This window comes from Erpetoichthys calabaricus, chromosome 7, assembly GCF_900747795.2.
Source record: "Erpetoichthys calabaricus chromosome 7, fErpCal1.3, whole genome shotgun sequence".
In the NCBI taxonomy this organism is placed as follows: domain Eukaryota; kingdom Metazoa; phylum Chordata; class Cladistia; order Polypteriformes; family Polypteridae; genus Erpetoichthys; species Erpetoichthys calabaricus.
Window position 1 is genome coordinate 23,616,643 of NC_041400.2, and position 21,375 is coordinate 23,638,017.

Here is a 21,375-nt window from a genome sequence, read left to right on the forward strand (position 1 = left end):
TCCCAGAAACAACCATTTTTATTGTAATCTTCTCAGGTTTTTTCCAGTGCGCTGATGGGAAATGCATTGAAGAACACTTGGTGTGCGATGGATTCCGTCAGTGTTCTAGTGGCTCAGATGAGCAAAATTGCCCAGTGTCACCTTGTGCTTTCACATGTGACAAAAACACCAAATGCTTCCCTGAAATTGTGCTCTGTGATGGTAAAGAAGACTGTGCAGATGGAACTGATGAAGCCAAATGTGGTGAGGCAATGCTGGTGTGATACATGAGAAGTTTCCTTTTGCATTTCATTAAATAGCTACCATCGCTGCTGCCATGTATTTTGACGACATTCTTGCCCTGATGTACCACTCTTTGTACTTTTTTCCTGTTTCTTATACCTTCCAGCAAATGTTTCTCTTGAACCCTTACAATCTTACCACCATTTATATTTGTTTGCTTAGATGATGCTTTTATCTAATGCATCTTACAAACAATTGTCAATATAATCAAGTAAACATCAGTCTGGGGGGCTGTTTTGGAACAAGTGTTACTGGACAAGGTTACGACATTTATTATGACAAGTGAAGATCTAAATACACATCCTTGGTTACAAGAACCTATCGGTCATTATCAAATAGTCAGATTCATTGTACAAGAGTGTCTTCATATGCTTCCTAAACACATTGAGGGAGGCATCGGCAGATCAGAGGTGTTGGCAGCTTGTTCCACCAGCAAGGAGTTACACATGAAGTCTGGATTAAGATCTCGTTAATGACTTTCCTTGCCTCTTAACATCAAGAAACTTTAAGGACATCCAAGACGGATTAAAGTTTCAGACTCCTGTCCCTTCACCTTTTTCCCTGTGACTGTTTTAGATATGCCATGTAACTAATGTTGGATAGTCACATTTGGTTCAATTTAGGTGACCCTACTTATTGTTAGAAATTTTCTAATTGCTCACTACCGTGAAATAAGCACTCCATATGCATATCGTGCCCCCCTAGCTGTATACTGGTGTATTAAGTTCAGCCCCCAATGAGTTGCCAAATTGGACAGATCTCTCCAGTCAGGTACATAGATTATGTCAGCGGATTAGAACTTTGTTTTCAGCTTCAGACATTGATCCATCAGCAGGTTAACGCCAGTCTCCGAGTATCACCCAACCATCCCATATTAGGTGTGGGAGTATCTTGTCACTTATCTAAAGACCATGTGTCACCAGTCCATATATCTAGACTTCATTCCCACATTTTCTTCAGCCTCTACCTTGTTCTTTACATGTCTTTTTTTAGTTCCACTCTGTTTTCAGGCATAAAAAACTCTAGTAATTACTTTAACAAAAGCAAAGTTGTGGATAACATGTGCATTGACCAAAGTAACAAGTGGAAAAGCATGTTATACATTCGTGTTTTTTCGCCTTTGTGGCCAGTTCTTCATTCAGGCAATTTTACCCAAACAGCTTTGCTTTCAGTTGAGGATAATTCTGTCCATTGTTGTCATCCTTCAGCTTGAACATGCAGCATGTAGATCTGTGCTGGACTGTTTAGGGGACACGGGATTAATGCCAAAGCCCTCATGGACATTTGTGAATTTCCCATTGGAATTAATAAAGTATCTATCTCTATCTATCTATCCATATGCGTTCACAGATATTTTATGTCCATCTTTGTTTTCACTTCATATCTTCATCTACATCCTGGCAGTTGACTTCACTTCTCAGACCTAAGCCTATCTTGTACTTGGGCTTCTCTAGATCATGTCATCCTCTCATTTGCAAACTGTCAATCCTAAGTAATATTTCTAGTCTGAGTACTTCCTATAACTGGTCACTTTTCTACAGTACACAAGATCAGCTTTATTTATTTTTTTTTTTTTTTATTCGACTGCTTGATTTCCTGCAACTGCTTCCTGACTGCCAACCATAGTAAACTTGAGTAACACCATGCTAGACCAGAGCAGGTCACTAATCCACGCTTTGCTGTAGTTGTGTATTTTAAAAGTAGATTGTATATGCCTAAGAATTGTAATGTAGTTTGATCTTGTAAGTTGCCTTGGATGAAGGATTTCTTTAATATAAAATCTTAATTATCCAGTCAATTTTTTCATGACGCACTGGTAGTGATGCTAGATTAGATGTTCTAAAGCAGACTTTTTATGTTTTTTTAAGACAAGCTTTTGGGACTCCAAGAATAATTGATTTCTTAATGTTTTTATTGAAGCTTCCATAAAAAGTCTTCCTACTGCTCCCATACCCCTGAAATGCCCAAGGACATTTGTCATGTGTCGCGATGGCAGTGACTGTATTCCCAGTGACCAGATGTGTGATGGTGACAAGGACTGCTCTGATGGGTCTGATGAGGTGGACTGCTCTGAACAATGTCAGCCAGGTGACTGCATCATTTTATTTTGAAGGCCAGTAGGGTCACACACAACATCAGATTGTTAATGAGGAGTGCCTGGATGTTCTACAGAAGTGTGCAGGAGACTAGGTTTGTGGTGTCACTTAACAGATCACACAAGCTAAATATTTGGAATGAACAAAATGGCTGGGCCTTAAATAAGTAAAATTGTCTTGGGCACCTGTTTTCAAACTGCCAGCTGCATGCTAAATTGTGTTAAATAATACTTAGGGTTACATTGTTGTGGGATGATTCCCAGTGCTCAAGGCCACAATCTTGCAGGAGGACAGCACCAGCACTTTGAAAAAGATTTTGAAAGGGACACAAATTACAGCTGGTTATGTTTTGTTTTTTGGATGGTAGAATGATATTTATAAACCTAGTGTTCCAGGATAGAATTATAATGGGATGGAAAATTGAAGCACTGCACAAAGTGTTCATTATAAGATCACAAGTGGTTTGTCGGGGAATAGCGAGTAAGCAAATACAATGAGAAGATTAAGATGGAGGTGATCATCGTGACGCACCCTAAATGTCTTGGAACTGGCCTCCGTTGGACATGACAAGAATTAGAACTTGGACCTCTGTGGTTGGTTCTATGTCATTGTAATATCTAAATGTATGAATGCTATGATGTACTCAGGCTGGAAAGGAAACTGAGTATCCACTGAAAATCAAGTCAAACTAGTGTCGGAGTGCCATATGGTGTTTAGAGGTTTAAGAGCCTCTCCATTTGACGCCATGCCTAATGTATAGGGATGAGAACACCCAGGTTTGAGAGAAAAGGGATTTTATCTACTGTAAGAATATCAAATCTATATTTTTAAGGCATTCTTAATTCAAAATGCTGAGCTGACTGGTTCAGAAATGTAAATCTTATGATAGTTCGTCATCCATGTAGCTTTTTCCCTGCTCTAGCTCTCCTGCTTACCATACCTCTGTCATTGCTAATGGGCCAGCTGTAGGGTTTTCAGCTGAGAACCACCATTTGCTAATGTTTCACCCCCTTACCCAGTACAACTCCCAGAGTGGAGACAGTGGCTTCATGGGGAGGTTTCCCTGCCACTCCTGCAGCAACTTCTCAATGGGGTGTTATGTAAAACCCAGAACCTCAGTCCTGTCCTTCCTCCATAACCACATCTAGTAGTTTGCTTTCTCTGTCTCCACTTCTAGGAATATTAGTGTTTGTTCCAAGCTCCTTCCATTTAAGATTTGTGGAGGCCACTATGCTCTTGGGAATGCTGCAAAAAAAAGTTCTGCAGCATTGAAGGTTCCTAAGTCTGTGCCTCAAAACAATCCTGTCTCCTAAGCATATCCAATCATTCAAACAGACCACAAGTGAACTAAAAGTGTAGAAAAATCATCCTGGTTGGTCACACAGAATGGGATGCACCAGAGCCACATTTCAAGTGTCATAGTGTAGAATCAATGTGATATTTCATTTTTTAAGTTTGCAAAAATTTCTGAAATCCTTTTTGTAGTAATTAGTTATTGAGTGTTACTCGGTTAGAGCATAAATTCATTGAAACAGCTTTATCATAAGGCTGCAACATAAGTGTGAAAAACGTGAAGGGGCCTGAATGCTTTCTGAATGCATTGTATATCCTCACCGGTCTGTGTCTAAAGAAATTAACAGGATCAGCTCATATCTCCTTATGCATTCAGACCACAGATCAGTGCACATATTTATGCAATATATTAGACACTGAGGAGTGAAACAGAATTGGACTTTGGAGAATAGACTGAAGAGCCCGGATCACTGGAGCATGCAAAAGAGTTGAGTAGATGGCAGATGCAAGCGCACCTCCACTGGCTCCATAACCTGCAGCTTGACTCCTCTGCTGCTATTTATAAGTTGTTCAGACTTTCTGCAGATGCAATCCATAGCATTTATATAATTTTAATACACTTCTCTCCTTTAGGTTACTTTCAGTGTCAAAAGGGGAGAAAATGTATTGAAGACAGACTACGCTGTGATGGCTTTCCACAGTGTCCTGATGGCTCAGATGAGGTTGGCTGCAGGAAACCCACAGAGACTTGCGCTTTTCACTGTGATGGCAATTCCCATTGCTTTCCAGAGACTTTCAAGTGTGATGGAGAACGGGACTGCCTAGATGGAACTGATGAAGCAAACTGTGGTAAGTACGGAGGAAAACTGCATATAGTGAAATGCCCTGGGATGGTGGTTTTTATGGCCTCAACGGTACAGCAAACTCAATTTTGCTTCCACAATTTATGCCCCTTTATAAAGATCAATTGCTTTAAATTCAAGAATTTTTAAGATCCTGAAATCATAAGTTGCATAAGTGTTGGATATTAGGAATAACTGAGTCCTGGTGCATAACAGAGTGATCAAGGTGAACCATCAGTAGGTAAATGTACAGCATAATCTGTTTTATTAACATCTGCACCACCCTGACATCTCTTGTTTTGACAAAGACTATCGTCCGGAAAGACCTACTGCTCCTAAAGTCCAGGAAGCTGGTGGTACACCTAGAAAGAAATCTACAGTGGGCTTCTAAGGAAGAAGCCGCATACAAAGGTTTAGACCCATCTATTTCCTGAGGTTGTGCGGGTGCTTTGATAGAACATTTTATGCAGAAATGTTCCACTGCTGGTCTGCTGTTGCAAGTGTACTCTTATTTTGTGGTTTGTTGAGATATGCCAAGTTGTCAACAAACTTCCAAGTCCTGCTGGGTCACACTGGTGACAGGAACAGAAAAGCATTTATCTAGCTGTTGGCTGTGAACACTGTCCTGCCACTTCCGCATGACAATCCGGTCAAGCTACTCTACTTTCTGCTCAAGGTTAATTTTTCTTGGTAATCCAGCAAGAGCTTTAGAAGTGTTTTCAACTAGCTGCCATCAAATTTTACAAATCTTTTCCTAGATTGATTTTCTTTCTACTGGTTTTATAAGTTAAGTTTAAAAAGGGTGGCTTTACAGTTTAGACTTGAGTGTAGTCAGTTTTTGACTAATATTTAATATTAATAGTTCTAAAATAATGTAGTTTCCCTTGGGCTCAATAACATGTAGTTCTGTAATGATCCTAATGCTAGTACCAGGATACGAGTATAACCATATTCCCTAACTGTGCTCTCCTTCTCCTAAAGCTCATGAAGAGTGTGGCCAGGAAGAATTCCAGTGCAGCAATGGGCAGTGCATTTCTTCTTCTTTACGATGCGATGGGGGTGCAGATTGCAGAGATCACTCCGATGAGTTGAACTGCTTCAAACTACCTCACTGTCCTTCTGAAAGAAGGTGTCCAGACAGCAAAGAGTGTCTTCTGGAAGAGTGGCTGTGTGATGGAGAGCGTGACTGTGAAGATGGCTCAGATGAGAAGGTAATGCTCCTGTGTCATGTCTTTTACTATGACATGGGAGTGTGTAGTGCCGCATGTACAAATCAGTTTCGTACCACTTCATTGACATCAGTGCTTGATAAGCCAAGAGCTTTGCATTTCTGCCCTGTTTTAGAGAAGCTGTGACAGTGTGGTATTGCTAAAATGCCATGTAAACCCTTATTCTGATTGGATAACTGGTTATTGGCCACTGAGCATCCCGATTAAGAGGTAAATTTCTCCACAAATATTTATTAGGGTGTGTTTTGCCATGTAAACCCTTAACCGAGTTACTATTAAGGATTTTGTAGTCTTCGCATGTCTGTTGCTCTGTCAGCCTGTACATGTTTGCTTTGCACACACTTTCAGCAGCCATGTGTAGAATTTTCACCAAAATATATATCCAGAGACAAATGTTAGGTGATCACATTATTCCTTTTCCTGGATGAGGTGATTTCTCAATATTTCAGAAATAGCTACATATATGTTGATTAGCTGAATTTACAATGCAAAACTACAACTGAATTTACAATGCAAAAAGCAGCACAATCTCAAGAGCAGTAAGGCAGTGTAAAAAATAACATTTCTTACGTAGTCCGATTTTATTTTATTTTTTTTTAAAGTTACAAGTGACCTAATGCAATACTTGTCTTATAGAAGTAAAAATACCTGCATTCACGGCCGGATTAAGACGAAATTGGGCCTGATGCTGCGGCGCAAAAAGGCCTATTTTTTCTCAGCATTGATACATGTGCATTCAACACTCGCCATACATGCACACTCAGACCGACCAAGGAGCCTTAATTGCTTGTGACGCAACCAGCCAGCCTTTATTGAACATGAAGAATAATAATAATGACATAGTATCGTAACAACTCGAGATTAACATCAAACTATAACATCAACATTCAATAGCAATTGTCTGAAAAGTGCACTTAATGCAGAAAACCTAACAATGAAATACACAAAATTTCGCAATTCTCTTACAAAACAGAGTAAGAATATATGAATTTGCAGAGACATTGGGTCAAAGTGACTCAGTTCAGGCTCTTGAGGGTAAAACTTTTGTCCATGATTTAAATTTCATAATGGACCAGAATCCTGTCGGATTTTAAAAATTCTAAACATCCATGCCGGGCCCACAGGCCGGCTTTTAGTTTTACCTTTTACAGATAATCATTTAAATAGCCATCGATTTTTACTGTACGACTAACTTTTTCAAGGTGAAAAATGTACTACGTGGCACTTACCGAACAATAATAAAGTGGCAAGAATCCCCAAGATACTGCAAAAAGCGCAACTAAATTACAAGTAAACTGTTTAACGTAAAATTGATAGCATTAACTTGAAATCTTTGGTTAACAATAAACACGACGCTATAGTTATGTCACAGCGCAAAGAACAATAGTAACTGTATAATAAGTAACGCTGTGTCTAAGCATCCGAAAGTCGGAGTCCAAATTTCATTCTAAATTATTTTGAGGTTAATATAGCAAAGGAAAACTGTTCAGCTTCCGGAAAATTCTCGTCTGTTTTCATCTGGGCCTATTTCAGGAATTGGCCTAATGCTGCAGCATCAATAGCACCCACCTTAATCCGGCCATGCCTGCATTATTGTTCCAGCAGAACTGGGTGTAAGGCAACAAGCATGTGCACTGTGTCGGTCCTTTGCTTGGTGGAGCGACTGAGCCATGCAGAAAAGTTTTCTGAATGCAATCCTGTAACAGAAACCTATAAATTTAGCATTTCATTTGACTAAACATATTTATAAAAGAATTAACGGCGTCATGCTTATTTACAGATTCGTGGCTGCCGATTAACTTTTTTTTTGTGCAGTTTAATGACATTGGAGTGTTTTGCCAAAAGAACTCCAGAAAATTACTTTTATTATTGAATTATTTCTCTGCCTTAATTGGGTTATTCAGCTTAACCCGATTTTGTGTTGGCATGTAAATGTTGTTTTGGAATAGTACTGCCACTTTGACATGCCCTTAGAATAGCACAATGATCTTTGTCCATGCTTGATGCTGTTCTGGCTTTCTTCTACTCCTTTTAAAATGTTTTTGTGGTTTTGTATCAACATTGAGTTTAACTTAAAAGGGGCAGGTCTTAATAAAACTGCTTTAAAAGATGAAAGCTGGTTAAACAATGTTTTCCCTCCTCATATAGGCATGCAAGTGGCCTGAAGTGACATGCAATCAAAACCAATGGACTTGTGCCTCCAACACCCAGTGCATTCTGAAAGAATGGCGCTGTGATGGGCAGCTGGATTGCAGAGATGGCAGCGATGAAGCAGGGTGTAGGTGTCCTCTTGTAATAAATGTGAAACTCTACAGAAAAAGTTTAGAGAATCTGAGTTCTCACTTCACAGCATTCTGTGGTTCATGAACACAAGGCCAGTTCAATTGCCTAAAAATCCTCAGTGACTGCAATTTATTCCACATGTTTTCCTGCTGCAGCCTGGTAAGATGCTTGGGGTCGCACAAAGTCTGTGGAGGGGACTCATCTGGAGTTTGGGTGGGTAGGGCACACTGCCAGGTAATTAAGGCATGTTCAGGTGGTATTTGTGAAGCTCATACATAGAGTGCAGTAAAAGTATATTTTATCATGGTAACACTCCAACACAATGGTAAACCATGCTGGGATAAGCAGGTTTGAAATTGGATAGGTGAATAACTAGTTCTTAGAATACACAACTTCCTTTAATGTCATGGGAAAACATGCATCTGCTTCCCCGAGATACTGCATAAATGTAGACCCAGCAGTATAACAATGTCCTCGATTGCATGTTGCAGTGGGCTCAGAGCACATACCAGTTGACACTGGACACAAGGCAGCATGTGGCAGCAAAACTTGCCATCATTTCAGCTGTGTGAGCAGGTGAACTTAATCAGATTTTGATTCTCCCAACTTGTGTTGAAAAACAAAAAAAAATCATGGATTAGTTAGCCATTGACCCTACACAGCGAACAACAAACATCTCGATCACCATCACTTTTACATCACTTGAGCTGGAATCTAATGTCTACGAAAGCATCTGAGCCACCAGAAGCCTATTTGGGCTCAGTTTTTAACTGCATGATATTGTAAATTCTAATGTTGTGTACTTGGGTAACATACAAGTCAAGCGCCTAACACACATTCTGTTTATCGAGTCATTTATTCCAGAGGTATCAAATTCCATAGAATTGCTCGGGGCAAATGACGTGGACCCAAAGTAGTGGTGTGGTTTTGAAAAAACTAATGTCGTTTCCAGAATGTAATTGTTGTGGCATGATTACTACTGACTGACTTGTGATGCTGCATTTATCCATCCATCCATTTTCCAACCCGCTGAATCCGAACACAGGGTCACGGGGGTCTGCTGGAGCCAAACCCAGCCAACACAGGGCACAAGGCAGGGAACCAATCCCGGGCAGGGTGCCAACCCACCGCAGGACACACACAAACACACCCACACACCAAGCACACACCAGGGCCAATTTAGAATCGCCAATCCACCTAACCTGCATGTCTTTGGACTGTGGGAGGAAACCGGACCGCCCGGAGGAAACCCACGCAGACACGGGGAGAACATGCAAACTCCACGCAGGGAGGACCCGGGAAGTGAACCCGGGTCCCCAGATCTCCCAACTGCGAGGCAGCAGCGCTACCCACTGCGCCACCGTGCCGCCCTGCTGCATTTATTCTTGACCTAATACCAATGGTCATTTCTACATTGACATTCCCTTTAATGTATAATGTATTTGGTCATACCGAGCTCATTCGACATGATCACATACTTTGAGATTGATGCAAAAAGCACCATGAGCAATGCACACCATGCAGTAGTAAGCCAGCGTATTGATGTAATATCTGGATGATACAGAGGTACCAGACATGCATGCTTACCAACCCAGTAAACCGCTCATAAAGGAATAACTTTTTTTCCCTTATTTTTGCCTCCCATGCACCATTTGATTTTGACTCAATAGCACCTTCTAGTGATCAAAACAGATATGTATGTAGTGTCTGATCATTATGTAGGGTCTGGATATACCCACTTACCCAGGAAAACTGTTGCTTAAAGGAATAGAAAATTACATTCTATTACTTTTTTATGACTCATTATTAAAATCTAATCATCCAAAACAAGATCTTTAGTCCAAGCCATCCTGAAAGTGCAATACCCAACTTTGTTAAATCTTCTTTGGCTTTGGCTCTTCATCTTGCCTTGCCATGCCATCGTAAAGTGATTTGTTAGAACTTGCGCACAAATTCTGTGTCATACCTGAACAATCCATGCACTGTCTCGATAGAAGTGGAATGACAAACTGTGTCAATGCATTACATTAAATTTATATATACTGATTGTACGGTACTTTTGCAATAAAAATCAATTTCTAGGTTTTTTTTGGGCATTGGCAACTCAAATGTTTTTCCCATAATTTAGTCTTCAATTTTGCATATTTGTTTTATGATCATTTGGTATTCCTTGCCCAGAACGTACTTGAATGTTAGCCATGCCTACACTTTCTACCTTGTGTTGCAGGTGTCCGGAGTTGTGGCAGCCACCATTTCCAGTGCAATAATGGAGAGTGTCTCAACACCAGCTTGGCATGCAATGGGAGGACTAATTGTGTGGATGGGTCTGATGAAGGTGGCGACTGTAAGAAAAACTGCAAGAAGCAGTGTTCTCAGATCTGTTACAAGACCCCAGCAGGACCAGTAAGACCATTTTATTATCCGTGATAGTCATAGCCTGGTATTCGATTTAAAGGGGATATCTTATGATGACTGAATATCCAAAACTGGATATGCTTGCCACAGGGTCTTGACTATTTCTGTGTTTTATATATACTGTATTTATGCTCTGTTTTGGATGTGAAGCATCTTAAAGTCCTTTATTAAACATTAATTTATATGTAGTGACCGACCTGCCCTTTCCTCTGTTGGTATCCACTAGTTTAATGACTGCTGCCTCCATGTCTTAAACCAGGTTTTTAAATAACTTCTAATGATGGTAACTGAAGGATTGGAGTTGGCTTCAGCAAAATAGAAGTCCTCCTGCCCTCTCAGTCAGTAAGCAGCTTCCTCTCCTTACTGTGCTGCTTTTAAAAGGCCGCTACAGTGATGTCATGGAGCAGGACGGTGACAGTGTGACCGGGATCTTGATTTCGGTAGAATGTCTTAGACCTACAGTGGTAATACAGATAGGGTTGCAAGAAGGATCAGAGAACTCGCCTATCTTGTGATGCCCAAGCACATTCTTGACATCGTATGATCAACTTTTCTTAAGCTTTAGTTTTTTTACTCATGCATCTCTGTAAGAGTTATGTCAGGTTTGATGTGAAGTAGTTCTCTCTCATCATGGTGCCACTAGGAATTTCACTGTGCTCTGTACATGTGACAGCGGCCCTATAACTGAAAATATTTGTAGCAGTTTAAAATGAAACATGGCAGAAGAGTAGGCCGAAATGTTCTGGACAGAATATGAAACTATCAACAGTATGGTCTTTAATTTAAGACCATCATTCTGTTCAAGTTGAGGGAAAGGACTGGTGTGCATATGGTGATTTACTGTATTTGGTAAAGAGAAAAATCCTAAGTAGCTTGGCTATATCAAGCAAAAGGTGAAGAAAAACTGAATATAGGGATACACTGTGAATGAGGCCAGATTGTATGTGATGTGACGCTTGATCTTACTACTAGCATGTCCAAGACTGACAAGTGGAGGAAGAGCAAAAGCTTCAGTCTAAGTCTGCAGACCTGGCTCGGTCCACATAATGGCTCCTAGTTCTGTTTTGCAATTCAGTTATACAAAAATGCCTTTGACAGTAGAGCTTGTGGTAATGAAATTTCTGTGCTTTATTTATACTTTTAGAAATGTGCATGTAATCCCGGATTTACACTAGCAAAGGATGGATCATCATGCATCGATATAAATGAATGTGCAGTCATGTCCCCAAATGTCTGCAGCCAGACTTGCCGCAACTCAGAGGGCTCCTACACTTGCGATTGCCTCTCTGGTTACCTGCTGGAAGCCAATGGACACAGCTGTAAAGCATCTGGTAAGTGTGATTTCACTAAGTCGTAATTAGGGTTTATATTGGGTTATTGATGACTGAAATGTAATGAGGGTGTTTGGTCATTATCCTGTACCTCCGCTATGGTTTTGGGGATGATGTGAACATCCTAGTTGGATTTTGTTTTGTTCACATTAAAGCGGTGTGCCGCTTAAATGTTAAAGTATTCTGTTCAATGTATTGTGTCTCTAATGATTATAAAACAGAAATACGTCTCTATGAATTCATCATGGGAGAATCTTTAACTGTTGATTTTCTTCCTTATGCTATTTTAAATATAATTTTGAAAATATTAAGAACTGTTTCAAGCTTTAATAAATTCTAAATTAAGTCAGTGATGAATAGGCAGTACAGGGTGCAGCATATGAATATACAAATACAATATGTAGCCAAACAAATATTTTATGTGCAGTTTTTCATATCTTACTGTTCAGCCTTCATTTCTCCCTGGAAGGCAGGTCACTGCTTGTGAGTACTACTATATTTATTTCAGTCTTTCTAATAAATAATGCCTATATTAACTCCATGATTGATAAGGTGCTGTCATATTAAGGTGCTTGTGTCTGGGTGTTGTGTACATGACCTTCCTTTCTTTTGATCACTGCTGTTTTGACATTATGAGGAGCATTCAATTTCTGTGGAAGTGTGAAGTCTACTCATACTCCTCTAATTCATGTGACTGCTGGAAAAGTAAGCTTGTGTTATAAAAGACTTCAGTCCATTTCACATGAATAAAAAATTAGTCTAATCTTTTTACACAACTGAGAAATGCAAATAGTTTTTTGTGAGATTTGCAGACAAACAGCAGAGATGATTACATTCAAAGCATCTTTGGGCAATCTGCAAATATCCTACCTGGTAAAGAGTTTTAAATCCTCATGTAACTGGTGTACATATTTTGTTTATAAGGTCATATCTGTCTGATTTTGTTCATTTTTTTTATTAGTTTTCCAGATTTAGGATCAATTATCGGTAGTCATATCTGATCTAAATCGCTTGCAGAGCAGAACTGAGACATTTAACTGCAATATGCTGTAGAGTCAAACATAGCCAGCGTGGAATTTTCAAGTCCTTTGCTTGCTCCTGGATGTTTACTTCTTAAGAGTCGCACTTTTTTGTATTTCATATTTAAAAAAAAAAAAAAAAAAAAAAAAAAATTACATGAAAATGCCATCTTTAACCTTCAAATTAAAGTGCTCGTCACCTCACTCCACATGCTAGCCCTGCTTTAGAGAAGCCATTCATTCTGAGGGTGTTCTATTGGGATGACCTTTGCCAGACTTAAGCCTCTTGGTGGAGATGTGCGCATTAGCACAATGACACACTTTCACTTAGTGTGAACAATCTGTTATGTTCGACTGTCCACAATCGCACTCTTCAGCATAAACTGAGACAAAATAAAGTGTGTGGTTTTCCTTGCAAAATTTTTTTTAGGCTTTTTATTGGGGCGTCTGAAGAGTTAATTATGTGGTGTCAGACTTCCTCCCACAACCCCCGGGGACCTGCTGAATTTCTTACCTTGGTTGTAATTTAGATGGTTATTTCATTGATTTGCTACCAATGGTTACCTTGCAGTCTTAAACACTTGCTATACATCAATAAAAAAAAAAAAATTAGCCTGAAGCTCACTTGGAATGAGTTCAATCTGAAGGTCCCAGTCCTCCTCACAGGAACAGTCAAATCTTTGATATGTTGGGGGGTGAAGTCTTAGCTTTGCCTCAATACAAAGCTAAAATGTGTTTAGGCCTAGCACACTCAGTCACTGTTTTTTTAAAAATATTTTAATTATGAAAATTTATCATTTTAATTATTAAATGTTACATTAACATGTTAGTTTTTGTGTTTTAATAGGAAAAGAACCCTTTTTGCTAGCAGCTGTTCAATCCGATGTCCTCTTGTATGGCTTGCAAAGTGCCAAGGAAGACGTTCTTGTATCCACAGCCAGAAACATGATCTTCTCTCTGGACTATGACTGGAAGGCGCAGAGAGTCTTCTGGCTGAGTCTTGGTTCACAGAGCATCAAGTGGATTTCGATTGACCAAAAACAAAAAGGGACTTTAGTGAAAGGTAATGAGGTTAGGCTCATGTTGTGCTTCACATGGGCTTCAGGTGGCTGCAGTTAATTTAATCCCTAAATATATTATAACTGGGTCTTTCTCATTAACATGGCAGGCTGAAGTTTGATTCTCAGATACCAAGTGTGCTGAACAGTGTCACTGCCTTTGTAGCCCTGGGTGTTCCATGTGGCATCCCAGGGTGAGAGAATTTGTAAGCTCTGCCTCTTAATGGAATTAGATTCTTCTGGGGAAGTCTGGCTTCCCTCTTTTGAGGTGGTACTCAACAACATTTATATAGCACATTTTCATACAAATAATGTAGCTCAAAGTGCTTTACATGATGAAGAAAGATAAAGACCAAATAAGAATTTAAAATAAGAGAACACTAACATAGAATAAAAGTAGTCTGATGGCCAGGGAAGACAGGAAAAAAACAAAACTCCAGATGGCTGGAGAAAAAATAAAATCTGCAGGGGTTCCGAGGCCACGAGACCACCCGGCCCCCTCTAGGCATTCTACCTAACATAAATGTACTCAATCAGTCCTCATTGTATTGAGTTCTCATGGAAGGACTTGATGATGACAGTCACACGGACGTCTAACCTTTAATCCATCAATGTAGGGACATCATGGTGCTTTGATCAGGTGGTGGTGGCACAGATCGCCACCACAGAAAACCAGAAAAAACAGAAGAGAAATTAGGGGTTAGTATGGATTTTGGAGCCACCATGAACAATAATTGAATATACAGAACATCAGGATTAAAGTAAAATTAAGCTGAGAAAGCCATGTTAAAGTAATGTGTTTTCAGCAGTTTTTAAAGTGCTCCACTGTATTAGCCTGGTTTATTCCTATTCCAGATTTTAGGTGCATAACAGCAGAAGGCTGCCTCACCACTTCTTTAAAGTTTAGCTCTTGGAATTCTAAGTAGATACTCATTTGAAGATCTAAGGTTACGATTTGGAGGGTAAGGTGTCAGACATTCTGAAATATAAGATGGAGCGAGATTATTTAAGGCTTTGTAAACCATAAGCAGTATTTTAAAGTGAATTCTGAATGACACAGGTAACCAATATAGGGACACCCGAGCACATCACCCCAGTTTTGATTTTCTTTTTCTAGTTAAGAATCTAGCAGCTGCATTCTGCACTAGTTACAATCGATTGATGTCTATTTTGGGTGGTCTTGAGGAGTGCGTTACAGTAATCAAGTTGACTGAAAACAAAAGCGTGAACTAATTTCTCAGCATCTTTCAATGATGAGAGGTCTGACTTTTGCTATATTTAAGTGAAAAAATGCTGTCCTAGTGATGTGTGATTTAAAATTCAGGTCACAGTCAAGTTACCCCTAAATTGTTTACCTCCGTCTTGACTTTTAATCCTAATGCATCAAGTTTATTTCTAATAACCTCAATATATCTATTTATTGCCAATCACTAAAATTTCAGTTTTCTCTTTTAAATTGAGAAAATTACTACTCATCCATTCAGAAATACAAGTAAGACATTGTGTCAGTGAATCAAGAGATTTGGGGTCATCAGGTGCAATTGATAAATACAGCTGTGTCATCAGCATAGCTGTGGTAGCTCACATTTTGCCCAGACATAATCTGACCTAATGGAAGCATGTAAATCGAAAAGAGCAGCGGACCCAGGATAGAGCCTTGTGGAACACCATATAGAATAGCATGTGTCTTTGAAGTATAATTACCACAACTAACAAAGAATTTTCTCCCTGCCAGGTAGGATTCAAACCAATTTAAGACATTGCCAGAGAGGCCCACCCACTAAGGCGATTTCTAAGAATATTGTGATTAATGGTATCAAATGTGGCTCTCAGATCTAAGAGGATGAAAACAGATAAATGGCGTCTGTCTGCATTTACCTGCAAGTCATTTACTATAACGAGTGCAGTTTCTGTACTGTGATTTGTTCTGAAACCCGACTGAAATATATCAAGAATAGCATGTTTATTGAGGTGGTCATTTAGCTGCATAATGACTGCCTTTTCTAGAATTTTACTTAACAAAGGCAAGTTAGAGAGGTCTAAAATTTTCAAAAGCAGAGGAGACAAGATTATTTTTCTTAAGTAGGGGTTTAACTACAGCTGTCTTAAGACAGTCTGGGAAGACCCCCGTATCTAATGATGAGTTTACTATGTCAAGAATACTATCAATTAGCACGCATGATACTACTTTGAAAAAACTTGTTGGTATTGGGTCAAGGACGTAGGTGGAGGGTCTCAGTTGAGAAATTATTTTTATATAAATCAGGTAAATCTATCCTGGTGAAAGAATTTAATTTGTTTATAATGGAGTACTGGGTCTCCTCCTCCTCTAACTCATCAGCTTCCTCCTTGGCCAGCAAAGCAAAAGGAAGTCCTTTGGCTCAGGGGACAAGTTTTGGACTGCCTGCCACAGGCTCACTTTCTCAAAATAGTCATGCAAGGAAGATTTTCACTTTTAAATTCTACTTGCAGAGAAGCTTTGACTTTGATTCAGAATCTAGTCATTGCGTACTCTCCTGCCAGTCAGAGTTGTAGCCCACTGACCACTTTCATGTTTTCATGTTTGGTATCATCTCCAGTGCTGTTGCTTGCTGCTTCCTGTGGTCCCCTTCTGCAGAAATATCTGAAGATGCAGGTCTTGATTGGTGATTTATAGTTTGCTGTTACAGCTGTGCAGTTTTCCAATTGCTAAAGCCATTTTGATCATTTTATAGGTGATCGGCCCTGCATGTATTCTCTTTCAGACCCATTTGTTTCCTTTATTACACATGCACTGCATGTATGAGATGGCATGGTTTGTGTGTGCCTGAAGGAAGAGGTTTATATTGGATGGTATCCCATGCAGAGCATTCTCACAATGTCTACTCATTTATGTGACTCTGATTGCAAATGAAGATTTGTAAAATATCTAAGCTATTCTAATCATAAGCACGTTTCTGACTAAGTTACCTTAAAGTTAAAGAAAAAATGAAACTGCAAGACCTTGTGTTTTTTGTTTTAGCACCTGGGTTTATGCACGTCAGCATTTAGTGTTGTACTGTATTGTACTGTAAACAAGGTGTATATTATCATTGCAAATATGTAAAGGCACTGTGGTGTCAGATTTTTTTATCTTCACAATTGGTGCGGTGCAACCATTTTTCAATTTTTGTGCATGACAGTTAACTCAAGTGATTGCTTACAATTCAGTCTCTGCTTTGACCGTCCCCAAATCTGTTTAATAGAAGTTTTCAGTATACGTGACATGTGAAGTATAATGGCAAAGGCAGTAGACTGTAAACTGGAAGCTTGGAAAGACTTCACAATGGTCTCTAAGACATTGATTTGTAGAAAGATGTCCAAGCTGCCCTACTGTAGGTGGTGTGTGACACCTAGTGGCTAAAGCATTGAACTATAAAGATGAAGGCAACCCTGAGATGACTCAAAAAACAAGTTTGAGGGGAGTCGTACCAGGGTCCCCTAAATAAATTAGACATATATATGACACTTTTGTGACCATGTGTCACGACTGTATTTGACTTGCTGTATTTTCCTTTCACCAGTGCTACTTGCTTGGAAAAGGTTGGAGTCCTTTCACACTCAAACTTTTTTGAACACTTTTTGTGAGCATATACACTAAAGAAAAATCAATTCTTCTGAGATACAACATTGATAGAAATAATGTGTAAGGAAAAATGACAAAATAGCACACATTCAAGATGATTTGTGTGAGGCACTTTGTTTTTTTTGTTTTTTTTTTTACCTAAGATGGTTCAGAGCTTCTCCACTGAGCTCTTAATAAAGCTCAAAGTTGTCTCTCCAGGATGAACTCCTATAAATCCCAGTTCTACTTTTAATGGCTCCTCCTGTTCAAATATAATCCATCTTAAAGCCTACATTCACAAAGCAAGGTTCCTTCTCTTTTTAAGGTAAACAATTTCGTAAATCATTGTTTTAATTTACTTTTACTTTTTTTAGTTTTAACTTGATATAAAATTCAAATGTTATTTAAAGTAGTGGACTGAACGTCACTGATTTTGCCCCCTTCAGTGTGTTCTATCTTTTCTTTAGGAAAACGCAGCCCTGCTATAATTGTACATCGTTTTATTTTGGCCCTATCAGTATTATACAGTGAGAATTTCCTGCTCTGTTATAAACATTCAGTTAAGGAGAATAAGTGGTCACCATGATAATGTCTTCTAAGTTGTTCAGTATATAAAAGTGCTATTTACAATATTTTCAAGTTGAACAAAAGTACAAAAATACATTAGTGTTGTGGTGTATTTTACTTGAGAAATGATTTTTTCACAGGTGGCTAGAGCATATCACATCAGCATTGGCAGGGGAGAGTACTCTTAAGTAAATTAAATATTATATAGTGCCTTTTACAGTGAACCCCATTCCTATGCATTCATTTTAGAGGGATGTCTCAAGTCCAGCCACCTTAAGATACTTCACAGGGTCAGGCAGCTGGTCACTGGTGGGCCTATCCTATACTCAGCTGGCATAGCCAACACAATTCAATTTACTCAGCGTAAATTTGCCTTTTTATGGTGAGCTTAGAGAAAAGACTAAAGGAGAACTAGGCCATCAAATGCATAAAAGGTGGAATATTACATGAATCAACAATCATATTTTATAGCTGGGGTCTTGGGTTGACTTTCTGTTGGGCTGTATGCTGTACCAGTGACAATACTGCATCTACCACCACCAAGTGCTTACGTTCATCTCCTTAAGTTGCAGGCCATGAAATCTGTAATGGCAAAGAGTGGGGAATTATCTGCATTTCTTTTTTACTAAGAACAGTGAAGTGAAGAGTGAGTAGATTGCCCAATTTTCATTTAAGTACTAAATTTTTATTTTCAGGTATCAAATCTGATTGCATTGCCGTTGACTGGGTTGGCAGAAACCTGTACTGGACAGATGGAATATCGGGTCAGATTGTGGCTGTTAGCATGTATTCAACTGCGGCAGTGCCTACAAATTACACAGTTGTATTGGATGAAGACCTTGACCAGCCTCGTGCTCTTGTGCTTAATCCTCATAGTGGGTAAGACTTAACCTAGTAAGTTGGAAGGGTTGAGAAGGCCATGGTGATCAGAGGGGATGGACGGACACTGTCCAAGATGTACGCTAGAGTAGAAATAGTTAACTTCTTCTATCCATCCATTATCCAACTCACTGTATCCTAACTACAGGGTCACGGGGGTCTGCTGGAGGCAATCCCAGCCAACACAGGGCGCAAGGCAGGAAACAAACCCCGGGCAGGGAACTTTCTAAAGTTCTCCATATTTGTTAGATTTGACCTAATTAACTTTTTCTATTTATATACAGGAAAACTCTGGAGTTGTCGCTGCTATTTTTGCTCCAAGCACACTAGTTTAGTTTCAGTTCCTGCCCCTGTTGACCCAAATTTTTCTTTGTCTACATCCCCTTATGCAGTGTCAGTTTTCTGAAAGGATTCTGTGACAGTTTGCTAGTATTCCAGTTTCATGGATTCAGTTGAACTGTTTTGTCCTCAAATGTAACCGTGGCTATGTCCACACTATGCCATTGACATTTGAAAATGGTGTTTTAAAATTAACTGTCTGTCCACTCAAGTGTGTTCACATCGTTTATGAAAGTATCTCTGCCCACACTTAAACAACTGAAAACACATATGATGAAGAGGTTTGCATACAATGAGCATGCACGCTTTGACAGAAAAATCCTTGAAGGCATGGTAACGCTGCTAGCCACAAAATTTAGCATAAAACTTTAAAACTAGTAAATTTGCCTGTTGCACAACTCTACAACATGTAACTAAGATTCATACAGAGAGGCAATATACCTTGTGCCATTGAACATAACTCCTCTGTGTCTGCTATGGTGTAATGTGCCTTTCTTCCGTGAAGGGTGACAGATTAGGGAATGGCATGATGTAAGAAGCAGGATCCAATCAGGGAAGGGTAACTTAACAAAGACCAACAAAGAAGAGCGTAAGCGGACTCTGCATTCTCAGAACTCCGTCTTCACCCACCCACACTACTACGCCACAGTTGGTTTTCAAAAGTCTGTTTTCTCAGGTTAAAAAAGCCATGGTAGTGTAAACACAGAATAAAGTCGGCATTTTTAAATGAAAACGTAATAGTTTGAATGGAGACATAGTTGTGAGGTAGTGACTATAGTTTTAATTTGTTTTACTTGATATGAAGGACACAATGCACTGGGGATGACTGTACTTCAGTTGTACTTTACAATTTTCCATTGTGTTTGGTGTTCCTTTTTCAACTGTTACTCCCTTTATAGGTACCAAACTTCACTTGGTAATAGCTTAACAGTTTAAACTTCAGATCTTTCTGGATTGGTGGTCTAGAGTGCTGCAAAAACATATAAATCAGAAAGATGGGGACCATCTGCCCCCAACAGGAAGGACACAATTTTGAATCCACTTTAAGTAGTATGTCAGTCACTACACTAGAATTCGGTATAATTATTTTGGTCAGCAAATTCTGCTGTGTCCTTCATTCCTTTTTTTCCTTCTTACAGATTCATGTACTGGTCTGAAATAGGAGCAGATCCACAAATCGAGCAAGCAGGCATGGATGGCTCAAGTCGGAAAGTGTTGCTTTCAAAGGGGCTTGGTTGGCCGATCAGCTTGGCACTTGATTTCATAACTTCACGGCTTTACTGGTCAGATGACAAGTTAAAAAGCATTGGCTCAGTAAAACTAGATGGCACAGACTTCAAGGTATGAACTCCCCGAATTTTTGATTCAGTGATTGTAGTTAAGTCTAACTTTGTAAAGTTCTCAATGTTTGTTAGATATGACCTAATTGTAATGCTTTGACTTGGTGGAGTTGCAAGACAGCCTGACTTTTTTTTTTTTTTTTCGGGGGGGGGGGGGGGGGGGGGGTGTTAAGTATTTGTATGTCAAGACCCAAGTAGCAAAACGTAGTTTAGGTACATTAGTTCTGAATTGGCTTAGTAAGAGTACCCTGCATTTGATTGATGAGGACAGTCTGCTGCCTTGTGCCCATTGCTGCTGGGATCGGTACAGGTCTCCTATGGTGTTGAAGTGGAGTGAGTGGCATAGAAATGAAGGTGATATCTGTAATTCTGCTTTTAAACCTCCCTTGGTGTTTCAGAACATTTTCATGTACAGTACCTTCCTTCACACTCTAGACCGGTGGTTTCCAATCCCCGTGCTGGGGCTTCACTGTTGACTGCAGGTTTTTATTCCAATCAGTTTCCTAAGTGTTGGTTCATTTTCTTTTGATTTCAAAGTCTAATAAGCTTGTCCTTATTCTGTAGTGGACATTTACATTCAGAAATTTAGAAACATTATTTTTTTTACTAGCTGTGTAAGCCCACGCTGTAAAAAGCCCGGGCTCCTAGAAACCATGGATTCTGACGCTTCAATCAATCGCATCGGTTGTGCATTAGTGGCTAAGTGAGGTTCTTTCCTCCTGAGGTTTCTTTTTGTCAATGTGCTCGCCTCACTTGAGTGTTAGCGACTAAGCGAGTTTTTCTTTTCTCTGTGGTTTCATTTTGGTGACAGTCTATTTC

The 21,375-nt window shown here is 39.5% G+C and overlaps 1 protein-coding gene across 2 annotated transcripts in view; it reads left to right on the forward strand.

The window, feature by feature from the left end:
• LOC114654425 (low-density lipoprotein receptor-related protein 2-like) overlaps positions 1 to 21,375 on the forward strand; it is a 104,719-nt gene that overhangs the window by 48,927 nt on the left and 34,417 nt on the right. For both annotated transcript variants that reach the window (XM_051930169.1, XM_028804985.2), the window contains 10 exons: positions 37 to 243; positions 2,203 to 2,370; positions 4,305 to 4,520; positions 5,495 to 5,724; positions 7,891 to 8,020; positions 10,253 to 10,428; positions 11,585 to 11,771; positions 13,638 to 13,853; positions 18,694 to 18,877; positions 20,356 to 20,557. In XM_051930169.1, the coding sequence (XP_051786129.1) occupies positions 37 to 243; positions 2,203 to 2,370; positions 4,305 to 4,520; positions 5,495 to 5,724; positions 7,891 to 8,020; positions 10,253 to 10,428; positions 11,585 to 11,771; positions 13,638 to 13,853; positions 18,694 to 18,877; positions 20,356 to 20,557 (1,916 nt within the window). The remainder of the gene's footprint in view (positions 1 to 36; positions 244 to 2,202; positions 2,371 to 4,304; positions 4,521 to 5,494; positions 5,725 to 7,890; positions 8,021 to 10,252; positions 10,429 to 11,584; positions 11,772 to 13,637; positions 13,854 to 18,693; positions 18,878 to 20,355; positions 20,558 to 21,375) is intronic.